Source organism: Odontesthes bonariensis, chromosome 18 (assembly GCF_027942865.1).
Source record: "Odontesthes bonariensis isolate fOdoBon6 chromosome 18, fOdoBon6.hap1, whole genome shotgun sequence".
In the NCBI taxonomy this organism is placed as follows: Eukaryota; Metazoa; Chordata; class Actinopteri; order Atheriniformes; family Atherinopsidae; genus Odontesthes; species Odontesthes bonariensis.
Genome location: NC_134523.1, coordinates 11,991,791 through 12,008,933, shown reverse-complemented (window position 1 = coordinate 12,008,933; position 17,143 = coordinate 11,991,791). Strand labels below are relative to the sequence as shown.

The window sequence follows — 17,143 nt, the reverse complement described above, 5'->3', positions numbered from 1 at the left end:
GTATTTTATGTTTATTTGGTTCTAAGAAGCATTTGCTTCACATTTACAAAAACAAAGAGATGCTCTGTTAGTCTGGCTTTGGAAACCGGGGCACTTCTCAAGCTATGTGAGTCATCTTGCACAGTATTAAAGATACGTAAAACGATGACGCAAAGATGTAAACAAGACAGCACACTCTTTCACTCATCGTGTCAGTAAATTGAAAGTCTGCAATACCAAAGCAATTCGCCTCTCAACCTTGTCAACACAGATACAAATCATAAACACTTCTGAGCAAGAGTAGGTATAACACCACTGTATTTACATGCACATTTGTATAAGTACACTAAGGGGTTACACAGCCTAATATGGTTTGTTTTGTCTCAGCTTTCTGATCATTTCTCAGTATAAAATCAGTGATTCCAGCTTAAACAATTGCCGCAGCTTTCACTAACCAAGGATTAAACAAATACATGTGCTAAACAGTGAAGCCAATATTACAAAAGCAACCTGAAACACTGCCAATTGTTATGATCACTCTAAAGGGATGTATACTCTGGTGCATTATCTTAAGTCAATATAAATACAAAAATATCCCACCAGTCACACCACTTCAAAGCTGTAAAGGTCAGAAGGCAGGGGCAAAAGAACGAGACCTGCATTTGATGATTACAAATCTTAAACTTACAGTGTTTTACTCTTAAATTAAAAGATGAGCTTGCACACAGATATAGCTGAGGAGACTTCTGTACATGAAAGACGTGGATAAATATTCTGCTGAAGACAGAACGAGGACCACAAATCACCATAGGCGTACACTGGTCCAGTATGAAGGTGCCGGGTTTGTTTTAGTGGCAGGAGGTCGTGTGGTGAGGAGGCGGCTTCGGTCAGTTGGAGTTGTAGAGTCCTTCTGGAAGATTGTTCAGACGTGATCGCAGCTCTTTCCGGACCTGCGTCACTCTCGCCAGCTTGCGCTTGTATTCCTGAAAAAAGTCCACAAAAGATTCATTAGACCTCAAAAGCGTCCGGCAGCGTCAGTGACTGAATTTGACCCGTTCTTTGTCCCAGCAGCAGTGACAGTGAATTTGAGTTGAATTAAGCAAAATAGAGTTATTGACCAAGTACATGAACAATACAGAGGAACAGTGGATGCGACTGACTTTTTATTGCATCACACAAGACAAGATGCGGTTTAAGGTTCAAGACTGGACTTCCAGCCACATACTTCTGTCAAACGTGTGAATCGTCACATATGAGTCTTTAAAAAGAAAACTGCTGACGTAGAAAAATGCTGCACGAAGGTGTTACAAACTTTTTTTCTTTTAGGTATTGAGCTTGTACTGCATTCAGCTCGGTTCTGTTTCACCTCAGGCTTCTTATTAACTTGCCACACGATTCCCTTCTATGTGCACCGCACATCAAAGATCGTCGGGACGAAAAGCAGTTTCCAGAGAAAATTAATGTAATAATAAACATATTTAAAGTATGGATGATCATGACCAGCAGGGGAGTTCTCATGTGTAACAGAAGATGCAAAGAAGAATCGGGGAACACGGGGACCGAGAGCCAGCTGGCAACTGAGGAATTCATGTGGCTGACTGACGACACGTTTGCAGCATTTTCACTTTCACGTGTTCACTTCTAATATAACTGAGCTCTGCGTGGTTTCAACGATGCATTCGTTTTAGGATATTTATGATTACGTGATGGTGAAACAAATGATGCGTGTAAGTGGACTGTGCGAGCCGAGCCTGTTATCTCAGGCCACGGTTATCTTTTTTTTTATTTATTTTTTTTGTTAAAAGAACTCTATGAAACACACACTTTCAAATGAACGAATACAGTCGTGTCACCTTAATGTTTACGTGTCCTAAAAGTCGTGGAATCCTGCTTTTCGTGTCGCCGTTTCGGTTTGACCTTTTAAGTGCATCGTGACACCACGTGTTGCTCTAATTCAGTGGAAATCCTCACTGGAGTCAGTTGGAACCCTTAAACATTTTCAACACCATTAAAACCTTTCTTATTTCCCTTGGAACTGGAAGTGTTAGAGCAAAATGAAAGCACTCACAACATCATTTCCATTTTTTGGTTTTATTTTCTTTTTTTGTTTTTATTCACAAAACGAGACATGTGAAACGCTGCCTCCTCTGCTGGCTCCTGTGGATAAAGGCTGCACAGTTATTGTCACCACAGGAAAGAAACACATCTGTGAGATAGCAAACATCAAGTGTTTTGGTCAATACTCACCACATGGACAGTGCTATTTGAAGTTTGTACCTGATTAAAAGCCGTTCCTCTGTAAGCTTTACACTGAAAGATTCTGTCTGCATGCAACATGCATGAAAGAGATTTCTTCAATAGATGGAAGCATGAAATGAGTTCACATTTACACAGACGGATGAACCCCCGAGACTCAATGAGAGAAACAGACCAAACATACAGACAAGCTAGTTAGAATTTAGTTTAAAAAAATCATTTAAAAAAGTTATTCACGCACTTCAAGTTTCTGCTCATTCTGGGCCAGGCCGTCCTTCTGGCTTTGCAAGAAGACGGTTAGCGTGCGCGTGAGCTGTCGCCTGTCGTCAATCTCTGCCGCCAAGCGGCCGCTGTAGTCCGCCAGCAGCATGCAGGCCTCCTCCACCAGCCGAGAGAGCCGCTCCCCCGATTCTTTATCTGGAGCACGAAAAGACCCACAGAGAGAGGGCACAGAGCTCAGAGGAGAGTCATTCAGTTATACTTCAATCCTAATACGGTAGGGCTATCTGACAACTGGGTGGACGCTCAGGAGGGTGGAGCTACAGTTAAAGCTTGATGTGACCATTTAACTGGACCGCCGTCCTTTTAACAGCAGGAGCAAAATCGAGCTTTCGACTGAAGTATGCTCAACGCGACTCTGCGGATTGTGTGAATTTTATTTAGTCACAATTTCTGATGCTTTTAGCCGACAGACAGAATAAATATGCGCTAAATATATATACGCCAGTTTGGTTGTATAAACATACACTTAGGTTTCCCTGTGTGTGCAAAAAGAAGGAACTCTGGAGCATGTGCAGAGTGCCTGTGCTCGTGCGAGTCCAGTTTAGCGTATACATGCTGGAGTGATTCGAACTGAACCACATTTTCTGGGCGTTTGTCAAGCCTGATCCTTTAAGGCCGCAAGTTTGAAAGTTGCAACTTAAAAGAAGGCGATTTCTATGGTTTCTTTATTGATGTTAAAACTCTGTGCAAACCCTGGTGCATTACCATGGCAACTTATGCAGGAAACCTAACCTGCTCCACGACAGGTTAGGTTTCAAATTAAGAGCTCAACCCATGTTAAAGCACCACCGACTGACCACTCACTTCTCTAAGAAAATGAATGATGAAATAAGACATCAATGTGTTAACAGCGGGAGTCTCTCACCGACTCCGCCTGGAGTCAAAGACCAACTTCGCTGTTTGACTGTCACAGACTGATTACTCTAAAGTGGATTCCTGACTTTTAAAGATTTAGAACCAACATTAATAACTCTTACTAATCAAAATAATTCCTCAGATATAAAAGATTTCTTGCCTTTTATCATACATTATATTGCTACGGTATCAAATTTCCAAAATGGCATCCAATGAAGTTTGTACGTTCCTTGCCATATCAACACACATCTTATAAAGTTTCAAAACAGCAAAATCCCTTCAGTTTAGCACTTTAGAGCCTGAATCAAGGAAAATTACTTTTATGTGTGTTCGTTTGGCCTTTTCGGTGTGAGGAGCATCTACACAGCCGGTGTAAAAAAAATCTGACCGAATAAGACTGAAACATTCTCACATATTTCATTTCCAGCCTACTTGCGGGCCCACTGTTGCTTGGTGTAATGAGCATGTGCTGGAAACCAGAACAACAACGGTGCCTATATGGCATTTCTCTGATGTTTTCCTTGGCTTTCAGGTTTCCTCCGTTTCATCGTCTGTCCACACTAACGTACCGTACACTCATCTTTCAATTTCATCACAGCACAAACTACTTTCGGTTCTCAGGTGTTCGTCCAAGTGGAACCAGCTCACTGAGCATGCTCAGAAAGTTTGTCTCTTCTATAACTGTGTGCCCCTAATGTAGACATCATCGCCAAATACTGGCCTGGCAGGATTACTTCAGGGCCTGTAGGAATTTTCTCATATGGATGGAGATATAAGCAGAGTGGTCAAGGGCTCAATAAAATAAACAATCGCAAATCGAACAAAGGAAGTGTTTTAATGACGTGACAGTGATAATAATCAGCTTATTCACTTATGATTGAACAGTCGGCTTCTTTTTTTTTCCCATTTCTACTTTCCATCCCGTTTCGGCTTCAGCAGCCGAGTTGTTTTCCAGTCTGCCACAAGCACAGAACCGCTGCAGGCACGAAACAGCGGTAAATTAAAGGCAGGGGAAACACCCCTGCTGCTTTTTAACAGATTGTCCTCCCGCTTACCTGTGATCCTGTGAAGGAGCGATGTGTCCTGCACCTCAGCAGGGAGAGAGGAAATGCGCTGACGCAGCACCGAGTCGCTCGAGGCGGCATTCTCCAGCTCCTGTAAAGCTCGAATTAACTCCGCTGTCTGAGAAGGAAGGACGAATACGAGTCAGGGCAGGAGGTAGGGAGAGAACCAGGGGTTATGGCATTTAAGAATGTCCAGTAAGCAATATTAAGAGATTCAACAGAAAAAGGTACATGTTACAATAACGAATCAGCTGTATTATCAATAAGACTACCATTAGATGACTTTTGTGGGGTTAAAATCAAAGTTTTATCAACATCCTGTAGTTGTGGCTACATTGCTTTTTCGGGGGCGTCACCTGTGGAGGCTCAGCTGGGGAGCTTTGGGAGGCAAAGCCCTCATCATCAGGGTGGATCTCCTCATATGACCTCTTCTTAGCTTTCTTTTCTCCATCTATGGGTTTGTAGGCCAAGAACGCCAAACATAGAAAACATTAGTGGTGGAAGTCAAGTTTTCCAGTTGGGGGAAAACTAGAGCACATTTCTGCAACCTCGCAGCTTCACAGCATCCTGTGATAAAGCTGATGAGACGTGGACTATAGGGACATTTACCGCTAACTTCTATTCATGTATATTATTAGAAAATCCCATTGTGTAACTTTAGGAGTCTTGTGTATTACCATTCGATTAAAAAAAGAAAAGAAAAGAGACATTGCTGGGTGTTGTGAGTTACTTACGAGCCTGCAGAGGTTAGTGTTGTAGGGACTTACACAGGACTTGCGAGAGCTGATCGAGCAGGTTGTTCTCATAGACAGCTCTCTCTTGCCAGATGGATAAAACCCGACCCAGCTGTTTCTTACAGCCCTCCTCGCCCTCTCTGAACCAAACGCACAAAGAACAAACGCATCCGCTTTAAGCATCTTTGGTCAACTGGTGTCAGGACAACACAGGAAGAAAAATGGGACCGAACTACATTTTCTGTGTTTTGTTTCGGTGAGTCCCCTAAACAGGTCCAACTTGTGACTGAATTAAATCAATCAAGTCGAAAACAAGTTGACCGAACAATCATTTTTCCAAAGCCAAAACGACCGACCTGTAAACGTGTTTGAATGCATCAACGATGACCGGCGCAAAGTCCTGGGTGAACTCTGGTCCTTTTCGCTTGCTGTTCTGAATGACGTCATTGGCCAAGTACAGGAAGGTCAGCTTGCGTGACACCTGAGCTGCGGACATTAAGATGTACAAATACAAGTTAAAAGAAAGGGAAAAAAAAGGGGGGGGGGTGCATTCATAGCTGAAAACCCTGCATGCCGAGCAACACAGTCAACACTCATTTAAACTCCCAACAAATTCAAATTCAGCTACATGCAACTATTTCTGAATCGGTTCTTAATTTCAGTCGAGAAAAAAAAGAACCAAGAAAGCCCAAAGTATCCCCTCAATGTTTGGACATTAGATAAGAGAGAAACCAGATAAATTTCAGGGCAGGAGAAACGCACCCGTTTCCATTTCTGAACTAATGATGGCTGTGCTGAGCATAAAGCTCCAGAGAGAGCCAACTCTGCTCCCACTGCTATTAAGACCAAACTCTCCTTTCAGCCTCCTGACAGAGTCCCAAAATACAGCATCCACTTGAGATATCATTAGGGTTGCTGACTGGCACCCCGAAGGAAAAGCCTGCCATTATTAGCTACAACTGCACAAACACCAAATATCGCCACAAGCCTTTCTTAATTCATCTCTCAATGAATGCTCATGAAACTAGATTTACATCAGTATGTTAGCTTAGCAAGTGTCAGGTTATTGATTAATTACCTTATACAAACCACTGAAGACTCAAAATCTTTGGCATCTTTGCCTTCAGTTAATAAGCTTTTTAGATAGTGTAATAACATTTATTTATATATATATATATATATATATATATATATATATATATATAAATAAATAAACAAACACAAATGTAGGAAGTAAGAAGTACTCTTTGTTTATGATGTAAAATAGTCAACTTTAATCATTCTTTTCATAAGGGTCTGAAAGTGCAGCTTAAAATAAACTTATCAACCCAAGCGTAAATAATAGGTAGGTTGACTAATAATTTTTCCATGAAACACAATCACGAAGTGATCACCTCACAGAGAACTAAAGTTTGTGTAGCTTCGGTGTGATAAATATGGGGGATTTAACTTGATTAGCAGTCTGAGAGTTGTTGTGTGGTATGTTGAGCTTGTTACAAGGTCTCCGTCGACAAATATAAAGTAATTCAATGATTTTTACAAGTGTGCGCGGCTAATGCAAAAACAAAGTAAGAAAAGGTAACTTATTGCTCGAAAGTTGGCTAGCGTTAGCGGCCACGGTGCTAGCAATGGCCCACTGTGTTTAAAGGAGAAGGTTTGCAAACTAAAATAGGTCACATTTTACGATCAAGCTCGTGTCTGCGCCAACGAGCTGCTGTGCCCACACACTACATGTAATCTCGCTGTGACTTGCAGAAGCATGGCTGCGGTGTTTACTTCCAGGAACTAGCTAGCTCAGACCAACCTTACCTTTCTTCAGTTCGTTGAGCCACACATTGACAATGGTCTTCGAGTGTTTCCTGTGGTGGATGAGCCACAGCGACAACGTTTGCACACTTTGCTGAGAGTTGCTGAGCTCGGATAGTTTCTTCTCTAAAGCCACCTCAGAGAAAGCTGACATCTCGGAGAGATTAGGGGGGGAGCGTGTCGAGACACTGCAAGGAGCAGCTTTAGGGGGTCTCTCCCAGAGGTGTTGTCAACAGAAAATTAGCCTGTGACTCCGAGAATTTCTGCCATCCAGCTTGACTGTTTAGTGCTACTGTTGTTAAGACTAGTTTATGGTAAGTAGCTACCGCTGGTTTCTCGAGGCTGCTAAGAGGTGACTGGCTCCCTGCCTATGCTAACCATAGACCTATATTATGTCTGTGATGCTAACCACAGAGAGGTGCTTCCGCCTGCATGTTGCGTCCAATGGAAATGGAGAGTCGGGACTATGCTCCACAGGACTGCTGAACAGCTGCAGTGTGTCCTGCGCCCTCTCAGCTTAGTCTCTAGCAAGTAGATCATATTTTCAGACTTATGTAGTGACTTATTGGATAGAAGTATCCATAAACCGATTTCCTCATATCCACAGACAATATATTAGTTTAAAAATAAAATTAATTTGCATTCATTCAAGGAACCTCCGTGTCCTATGAAGGACTGAAAAAGAAAATAATTTAGCAGTGTTTCTATGTTAAAGATTGTGGCATAGCATCAGGCCAAAATAGTCAGACATGACTGCATTGATTTGTAATTCCCTCTCATGTCTGATGGCAAAATTCCTTGAGGTACTAAAGCATTGATTAAAAGTCTAAACATATTATATACAAGCTAAAAATTCAAATCTCATCTCATAGATTTAAAACAAATTTCAGTTTGATTTTATTTGAAAAAAAAATAAAATAAAACAATTCACAAGCAATACAGTACAGGTGCTATTTTGGTTTTAGTCTTTGAGAATGAAAATAAAATCCATCCATTTTCTATACCCGCTTCATGTAGCTCGGGGTCTTGAGGTCACCGGTCCATCACAGAAATAAAAAAATCCACCTTCAACAAGACGACATCATGTGCACTACATTTGACAGTAAATGTATTTTTGAGTTATAAAGAGGCTGCTCGTACACAATAAATGCAGTCCAGCCTGAATAATGGTGTAAATGAAATTGTGAAAATGAAACCATTACTGGTATTTAGGAACTCGAAAGCCTCTCAGTGATCGGAAAGTGGTTTTTCCCAGCTGACCATAAACACACACACACACAAACAAAAGAGCTACAGTCTGATACATAAAATCTCATTTTTACTTTAAATTTTCCACAATCTCCATACACGGCTCTGTAGGACTTCTAAATTAATACTAAGAACTTGTTTATGAGCTTTGAGACATGTTCATAATGAATCAAAAGCCGTAAATATCCAGGTGCATCCAATTGGATATTTACTACTCAGCAGTCTGGCCTCATATCAAACTGTTTGTGTGTACATTCTGCATTATTCCAAACAAACATTAAAGGGGGCATATTTTAGACAATTTATTTTCTCCATATTTCTGAGGCTAAATCCAGGTGCCTAAAGTCACTACAAACCCAAAAACTTTTGAGAACACAAGCCTGGAACTTCTGTATCAAAACAAAGTAGAAAACGTCCAGCCTCTTCGTCTTCATTTTCACACAACTTCAACTTTAAATCAAGCTGCATTCACTGTAACTCAGTGTGGAGACAAAACTCTTTTGCTCGTGATGTTTGGCTTGCTGTTAACAGAAAATGCTCATCAGCGGCGTCAGCGTTCACTTTAAGAAAACAGACAATAACACTCTACCACCTCCTAGCCCAGTCTCTTCTGTCCAGACCAGAACATTTGACTTATTGGCAGTCTTTTCTACACAGTAGCTGGAAAGCCCAATTTTGCACTCGTCATTGAATGCAAAAGCATTCTATCATTACAAAATGGTTCAATTTGATCACAACAACAGTGGTCAACGTAACCCCTCGAAAAACTTAAAACACAGAGAAATGGACCAACAGCAAGCCAAAGATTGATGGAGCCAATATGTGACAGATGACCTGCTACAGCAACCTGGGCCAGTTCAATGAGATCGGTACCATCCATCTTTGGCAGAACCGCTGATGAGGAACATGAAAGTACTTGAGAATTAAACTGCCAGTCAAGTATTTCTCCTCACCAGTTAGTTGGGTGGTAGTCTGATCTGGGTTTGCTGTGGTTTGCAAGTGTTGGCTCTCAGGCTACTTACTGTATGTTCTGTCATACAGTACTAGGGGGTTACTGAGTACTACACATCTCAAAAGAGGCAGACCCTGTGAAAGAGAGGGGTGGAGTGAGTGGGTTACGCCTCACCATACAAACGTGCCACTGGAATGCGGTAGAAACTCCTGGCTAAAAAGGGTGCAGTAGTATCGTCTGCTATCATGACCAGAGCGTGACAGAAACATTTCGATCAAGATTTTGGAAATTGTGTCAACTCGTGATAAAAGGGAGGAAAAAAAAGGCCAAAGTGTGATTGGATTGCATTGCAGATTCAGTGAGTGTGCTTTTATTCAAAGGGGGGCACCAGCTCTGAAATAAACATCAGAGTAGGCTCCATGACACACTGGTTGCCCCGGCTGAATGGAACCATTCGTCTGCATCATATCCAAACCAGCACCAGCACCACCGGCTGGAAAAGCAAAGTGCTGCTCGGGGTTTGTCCAGGGTAAGCTATGGTAAGCTTGGCCAGCTTGATAGGTTGAAGGTTGTGTCATATAATTCTGTGGAGGTCTCTGGAAGTGGTTCACAGTAAACTGTGTGCATCTTTGCAGCTGTCTCACATCAGTCTTATGAAGTTGTACTGTATGCTCTGATGAAATACTGCCACTGTGCACACGGGTGTCACCAGCGGGAGTTTGCATGGTTACCCTGGCAGCATCTAAGTAAGGAACCACTTCACCAGACACGTCATGATGCCACCACATGCGGCCTGGCTGAAGACTTGGGTCAACCCATGCCATTTGCTGATTTTGATATTGCTGTTGGGGATATTGTTGAACAGCATTGGAGTTCATGTCCTTGTTGTTCCTCTCCTGACTTGAATATCCGGTTCCAACTCGGTTGTCTGGAACCGAACTGTGCCAGTGTTCATAGCCACCCTCCTGTGGTATGTAGTAAGGGTTATAAGGCGGGCAGTGCTGGGTGTGGAACACAGCAGGAAACTGCTCCTTACTCTCTGTCTTTATATCTTCATTTTCCCAATTTTTACGAAACTCATGACTTGACCTTTCATGAGAACCATGCCCTCTGTCGTACTTCCACTCTCCATACACTGTATGGTCTTCTGTTCCATTTTTGTCTTGAGACTGGTTTAAGAACACATTATAACCGTCTACATCTTGGGATGCAGTGGATGGGATGTGTCCTTGTGGGATGGAATCACCAAACTCTCCATCTTCTTGATAGAAATTTAGCTGTGGTTCAGAGGTTTGGGACTCAAAGGTATCTTCATCGTGGTTAAGTGCAAAAGGTGCAGGATCACACTCTACCTCGCAGTCCACCATCTCAGCCTCTGGTAGAGAAACTGGATCAAAGTCAAATGAAGGTGGGGCAGCGGGCTCGAGGCGGGTGTCCACACTGAAAGACCTCCTCTTCAGCAGCATTTTGCCTTTGGGAAGCAACAGGCTTACATTGAACACAGTATTGGTCTTTTTTTTCTTCTTCTTTGGTTTCACCCTTTGAGCTTGTTTTGGCGTCCCTAAAGTGCATTTCTCTGACCCGCGTTGAACTGAAGTGTTGTTCCCACATGGCCCTTAAACAGAAAGAACAGAAGAGGTTAAAAAGGACAAGGACCAAAGAAAAAAGAGAAGAAAAGGAAAGTTAACGATTCAGAGATATACACCTTTGACAGCTTTGATCTTTTTTTGGGTGTTGTTGTGTGTCCATCCACTCGACAGCATCTTTAAACCTGGAAAATAACAAAAACAACACAGGGATATGCAGAGAAAAACGCCCCCCAAAAGTACTTTAGACAAAGTTTAAGTGTTAAAATAGCAACACTGAAACTCTGAGGAAGCATTAAACAACAGGAGGCAGGTGAATACAATACAATTTTGTTCACACAAAATACTAATTTAGCTACAAGTAAATACAATCTGTGCTGCAGATATGGACGTTCCTTAAAAGGTTGGGTAGCGGTTCTTTTTCTGGAGCATTTTTTTACATATTGCTTGAAATACTCTTCACACCCCCATTGCAACCAATTAATTAAAAGTTTTGACACAAATATGAAAAGTTTTAGTGGCCTCTAGAACGTACAATCTAGGAAAAACAGTATCCAATCATACTGAACGGGCCGTTAACAATGATTGGATTCTGATGCCGTCTATTAAACTGCAACCTGCTCCTCCCTCCCCCTCCTCCCCCCCCTGTGCGCATACCCTGCTCCGTGAACGAATTATGCATCCAGAAGCTTGGCAGGAAGCTAAACTAGAGCCAGCTTGGCTAGCACCTAGCATTATTAAACGTATAGTTAGCATAAACTAAATACTAAATACGGCAACGATCGATGCTTGCTGTCAGAACAGCGCTCGTGCACCTTCGTGCTCGTTCATGTACTCTAGAGGCGTGGCTTCGGGGGGAAAGTGAAGAAAAGGGTTGGGACTTTTTACCTGTGTATTTTCAAAATGCAGCTTCGCTGGACTCAAAATCCAGGATCTCCTACCCTACCTTTAAGTCCATCCAAGCTGATTCAGGTTTAACAAGGACATGAAACAGTCAGACATCATGAAAGTGAATGGACTGAAATAATAATAATAATATTTAATTTCTAAATACTTCATTTTATAGGGTATCAACAACATCGATAGCATGCGGGCCTCGGGTGTGTTGTGGGGCACAAAGGGAACACTATCGGTACATGTTTTGTGGACAGAGACATACAGCTGCTAATCAGAGCCCATCAGTCGATCTCTGGCGTTTATATACCATCGTATTTAGGTGGAACCTTAACGACTGACTACGTTGCCTGGGACGATGTGGCAACTAAATCCGATGCCTAAATCCAACACATAATTTTGTCTAGAGTTACTTTTAATGTCTATTTGCTGCAGGGGTTGTATCTACTTCCTTACACATTATAAATTAAAAAAACAACACACACACACGTAAATAAGAAACTCACCATGGTGCATGAACTTGTGCATATAACTGTAACAAATACTGCTTAAGTTGTACAGTCTTACTGTACATCACAGTCCTAACAGCCTGCAATCAAAATAAGACCTGAAACCTTCTAACCTGAAAACCTCACAAGGTTTCACTTTTATCCAAAGGACTGACTGTCATATCACATTTTCAAGACATCCATTCATAAAGTAACGGCATGAAGAGACAGGCTTATCCTTACAACTCATACCTAAAGAGAAGATTTAGAGCAAGAGAGGCAAAGAAATCAACAGTACTTACACCAGTGGTAACTTTTGCCAGTGAGTTGCCTACAATGGGATTCTGGTACTTGTACTACCTGGGAACATGAAATATTGGGGACAAGCACAATCACAACCTCTTTGGTAAAGAACACTAGAGTTGCTCATTTCATAGTACATACTGGTGCTTTGACGTGAATACATTTTTTATTTTATTTTTAAAAAGACCTAAAACATCAGAAGAGTAGATAATAGAACAAACTTAAACATTTAAAACAAAACCTTTTTTTTTTTTTTTTTTTAAATTGTCATTTGTTTCAGGAGAAAGATCCAATATTACATAGTTAGTGTTAGTGGCAAAAGTATGTGAGCCCTTGATTTTAGTATCTCAAGTGGCCTCCTTGTGTGGTGATAACTTTAAATGTTTTTGGTCGTTATTGATCAGTCTTGTGCGTCGCATTTGGAGGAACTTTGGCCGACTACTCCGTATTGCTCACTTTGGGTCATCTGGATAATTTGCATTGGATTAAAGTCATGACTTTCTACTTCTGAGCTTCTTTAATCAGCAGCTTTCTCCTCGCAGCTCTGCCACGCACGTGGCTGTTTGTTTGTTTTTTTAATTCTCTGTACAGCGGACTCGTGAACACGAACAAGAAATCCCAGTTTGATGCTTGGTGCCAACGAACGCCCGACTGTCACCTCACTGCCAGAAAATCTCAGAGTCACTAAGCCACATTATCTGCCCACATTAGAGCTTCACAAACCTTTGCCACTCGGACATCTTTCGTCAATATAAATTATGATTAAAAACTGTAAGAAACTTAGGCAAAAATATAGCAAACTGTGAAAGGTTGACGAGCTTTTAAGCACTACCGTTACAGTGGAGGGATAATCTGCGAGGAAGGGAAAAGAGCAGGATACCTTTTGATCCCCTCTGCCCTCGTCTTTCTCCACCTTCTCAGCCAGAGATTGGAGAAGCTGACAGTTGTCGTTAAGATCTTCACGAATCACCTGCAACTCATCAGGTTGAGTTTCCATCTTGGCAAATCAAACCCAAGTTAGATTTACACTGTAGCATTTGGCCTAAAGATTATGTAAATGTGACAACAGTGTGATTTGCGTCCATAACAAACTTACCAAGTAGTTGCTGATATGGGACGAGCTGGTAAGGTGATCAATGATGTCCTTTTTATTGGATCTCATGCGGCAGCAGTGGCATAAGAACCCGTGTGAGCAGCCATCTTCACTTCTAAACTCAACTACACGGACAAGACCTGTTGCAAATGTGTACATTTAGGGGGGGACGGATGCTTGCTTTGTTTTTTTCCCAAGAATGAAATGAGAAGTTTGACACCACGTAAGACTGTACAGCGCAATGTAAATAGAACAAGCATTTAACCAACTTTGCACCAATATCAATTGTAACAGAATACTGCCTTCATCTAAAGGTTAAAGGAAACAAAACAACAGCTAATCTGGTTGAATTCACATTTGCGTTAAAAGAAAAATAATAATAAACTCCACAGATATTCTGCTAATCTTTATCTGTGCTCACCAATAAGAGGCCTGGCTTCTGAGTAGTCATCCAGAAAGTGTGATGTTGCTCTGCTTCTCAAGTAGACCTTTGACTCAGCAAAGCGAGCTACATGTTCGGAAACTAGGGGTGGAAATCTGTTGCCGTGAGCAGAGATCTCGTACGAGTCTGTGTCAGCCTCGGGGGATTTCTCGGGATGTCTCTGTTGGTTTTGTGGAAACAAAACAACCCTCTTCGATTTGATGGGAAAATGCAAAGCTTCTGAAAAGCTCTCCGATTCAGCTCGTTCATATCTCAAGTCGTGTATCAGAGTCACTGCTGGGGTGTTTCAGGACATGCGAAGATAATGAGAACAAGAGGAATGGCGGAACATTAGAAGAACTAAATACTGAAGGCAAGAGAATGGAAGGCAATTCCTCTGAAAAAGTAAATATCCACTGACCCTGCTTTTCAGTCTGTGTTGCCACCATCTGGTACAGGGTATCTGCAACTTCTAAAAACTTCATATAAAAAGGTGCACAAACATATGAGCACACTCGCCGAACCACTTATCAGTAAGTTACGACACATGCAGGCAAAACAACATACCTGGATATCTCCTGGTCCCTCTTTTGCCTCCAGCATCTTGGCCATCTCCATCAGTGGCCAGGCCAGCTTAGACAGGTCAGAGTTCTCCTGCCATTTAGACACCAAGTGGGGGTGACAGGCTTTCTGAGAAGCAAAACATCACCCGTCAAATAACGACTGATGGCAGCACAGACATTTGCAATCGTGACTATTCTTCAGCACTACTTACAATGTAGCTGAATCTGTGAAGACTTCCCAAAATGTGGTTTCGCATATCAGCTTTATTAAGCCGGCACACACACACCTCACACAAGAACAATGTTTCCTTGTTCCGCGTACCCACATTCACACATTCTATAATGCTGTCCAAGCCTAGACGTGCATAAAACAACAAACTGTTCAAATAAAAACCGAGCACAGGTCAAATGGAAGAAAACAAGAATTTGGTGCTACAGACCAATGATTGGTTGTAGTCTGTTCTGGTTGTTCAGATACACCTTCAGAGAGTCAAACAGCTGGCTTTTGCCTGAACTTTCTACGAAAGGAGAATGCGTCAAACAAACGTGTTCACACAGAATGCAACATTATGCAAAGTTATGCACGGCAGCCCGGAGGCAATCGGTCAAAGATGTGCCTTTTGTGCCTCACCTGGCTGCATCCTGCTGCTGAAGAAACACCACCTGTATACAGAAACTGCAGTTGGGAGGTAAGATTACATTTTTTAATAAAATACCCCTTGTGTCCAGATGTGCAAACACTAAAGCCAATCCAGTCTCCCATCATTACTGATTTACTTCACAAACCACAGCAAATATGGTGTTGAGGAAAGATGTGTTCACATGTTAACATTTCGAACTAGGACTTTATTTCTCCAGACAAATGTGTCGGTGAGCTTACAGACTCCCACAGCTGTATTTCTGTTTTTATAACTCTGTTAGATGGAGGCTAAAATATGAGTGAAAACTAATCTTACAACAGAAAAGTAACTGCAAGTGAAATACATAAGAGGAGGATACAACAAACAATTTAAGTATGCACAGCAGAGTTTCACCTAATGGCAAGCACGGAGGTTTATCTTTCACGTTTCTGATCCTGTGAGGCATCTGCTTGTCTTTAGAAAAGAACAAAAAAAGCACACATGCCTAAGCTTCCTTCTCATGTTTGATCCGATTTTCAACTCCTCACTTTTGGGTTCGGATGATCAGTTTTAACTCTGTTTAAAGAGACTCTGGTCAAGTTCTCAAGTCCTTAGTTCTTCAATATTTAGCAGCCGGTTTCTCAAATATATTCATATCTTTTTAATTCAGGAATTTTTCTAACTGTGTTGTGTATTTTTTTTCTCTCCGTTTTTTATGACACACCGTGTAGAAGATATTGTCCTACACATGTATGTGAAAAAAAGACTGTTTTGGTCATACAGCTGATGGCGTTTAGTAGCTTCAAATCTTTTACTTAGCTGAAGTAATTTCAGTTCCTTTAGTTTCAATCTTTTCATCAATCATGCTAATCATTTTAGTTCATACTGATGTTATTATAGGATTCTATATAAATCATTTAGTTCAATAGCTTAGACAGGTCGGTCTAATCATTTTTCTTCTTCTATTTGGAAGAGATATGAGGATGTAAACTGTAGTTTTAAACTGTCCCCACCAGATGGCGCTGCAATACAATCACACTTCATGACGTCGAAGACGAATGCTGACGATCTTTTTTAGCTTCTGGTTTTCTGATAAACTTGTGATTCTTAAGTTTACATTTGAAACCTATCATTTCTGCTCTTTCACCATCACATAATTTCACAAGACAGTTGCCATTTAGCACCTTTTGATGTAAATGTGTGCAAACAACTCTGCCATTCATCATAGTAACATCATTTGTAGGTAAGGAAATAAACACAGGTAATCTCCCCTTTCAAAAGTTAATCTCTGCAAAGCTCTTAGCATTAGCTAGCATTACCTAACGTTACCGTTTCTTTATTCAAATTTTTTTATGGGCATAAATTCTGTCAGGACCCGCTAGTCCCCAGGTGCTTTGACTCATTTACCCGCAAGCTTATCTCTCACTAATGAAGTGAAACACAGCTATGTTGCATGACATTAACACCTAGACAACAGCTAGATCAGAGCTTACCCCACAAGCTTAACAAACGCACCATTTGCAGCAAACGAACTGTACTTTTAAACAGTCGTCAACGGATTTTAACCGTCGCTATCAGTTATTCAGCATACGTCGTCAGTTCTCATAACGTTTGTGACCAAATCCCAACCGTTCACATATTAATGGACATGTTTTTTTTTTCAAAATGTTTTCTTACCACAACCGGCTCTTGTGTTGACACACAAACTGAAACAACTGAAACTATTCCCCGGCTCTGGAAGCAATTCTCGCTCATGAATTTGTTTGAAAAATAACAAGCACACTTACTTCCGCCCGGAGACCCGTCTGTTACCGTTCAAACGCCTCCTTGTTGCTACTTCTTCGAAGTAAACACAGACGTCAGTGAAGTAATGTTAACAATGGCGGGCCACACTCGTGCGTGAATTTTGGTAACAACATGCTTTTTTTTTCTCTGACTGTCAAGACAGTGACTCGGCCTACTTTAGAGGACACGGGTGATTCAAATTCACCAAGACGGT

The 17,143-nt window shown here is 41.5% G+C and overlaps 2 protein-coding genes across 6 annotated transcripts; both read right to left on the bottom strand.

Moving 5' to 3' along the window:
- Nucleotides 1-3: 3 nt before the first annotated feature.
- LOC142367990 (regulation of nuclear pre-mRNA domain-containing protein 1A-like) lies at nt 4-7,413 on the bottom strand. The gene is made up of 7 exons (XM_075450028.1): nt 6,980-7,413; nt 5,527-5,656; nt 5,204-5,310; nt 4,793-4,887; nt 4,428-4,554; nt 2,477-2,652; nt 4-962 (listed from the first exon to the last, which is right to left on the bottom strand). The coding sequence occupies exons 1-7, from the start codon at nt 7,128-7,130 to the stop codon at nt 867-869; spliced, it is 882 nt and encodes a 293-aa protein (XP_075306143.1). The 5' UTR covers nt 7,131-7,413; the 3' UTR covers nt 4-866.
- A 432-nt stretch (nt 7,414-7,845) lies between these two features.
- Nucleotides 7,846-17,143, bottom strand: LOC142367527 (uncharacterized). 5 transcript variants are annotated; one of them, XM_075449522.1, is made up of 12 exons: nt 16,822-17,143; nt 15,156-15,200; nt 14,965-15,042; nt 14,737-14,879; nt 14,529-14,651; nt 14,383-14,440; nt 13,962-14,258; nt 13,544-13,680; nt 13,328-13,444; nt 12,447-12,504; nt 10,882-10,947; nt 7,846-10,791 (listed from the first exon to the last, which is right to left on the bottom strand). In XM_075449522.1, exons 2-12 carry the CDS (start codon nt 15,163-15,165, stop codon nt 9,551-9,553), a joined length of 2,328 nt encoding a protein of 775 aa, XP_075305637.1. In that variant the 5' UTR covers nt 15,166-15,200; nt 16,822-17,143; the 3' UTR covers nt 7,846-9,550. The 5 variants fall into 5 exon arrangements, with proteins under 5 accessions (XP_075305637.1, XP_075305638.1, XP_075305639.1 ...); XM_075449523.1 differs by having other exon boundaries at nt 16,932-17,143; XM_075449524.1 differs by having other exon boundaries at nt 15,156-15,187; nt 16,932-17,143.

Bases quoted from the DNA above. Each gene is read 5' to 3' on its own strand.
- LOC142367990 (XM_075450028.1), bottom strand. From the start codon at position 7,130: ATGTCAGCTTTCTCTGAGGTGGCTTTAGAGAAGAAACTATCCGAGCTC. The intron at 5,311-5,526 runs GTCGGTCGTTTT...CGTTTGGTTCAG, and splicing joins GCATTCAAACACGTTTACAG to AGAGGGCGAGGAGGGCTGTA. The intron at 4,555-4,792 runs GTGACGCCCCCG...CTTCCTTCTCAG, and splicing joins CCCCAGCTGAGCCTCCACAG to ACAGCGGAGTTAATTCGAGC.
- LOC142367527 (XM_075449522.1), bottom strand. The intron at 14,259-14,382 runs GTCAGTGGATAT...GAAACACCCCAG, and splicing joins AACACAGACTGAAAAGCAGG to CAGTGACTCTGATACACGAC. The intron at 13,681-13,961 runs GTGAGCACAGAT...CATTTGCAACAG, and splicing joins AGAAGCCAGGCCTCTTATTG to GTCTTGTCCGTGTAGTTGAG.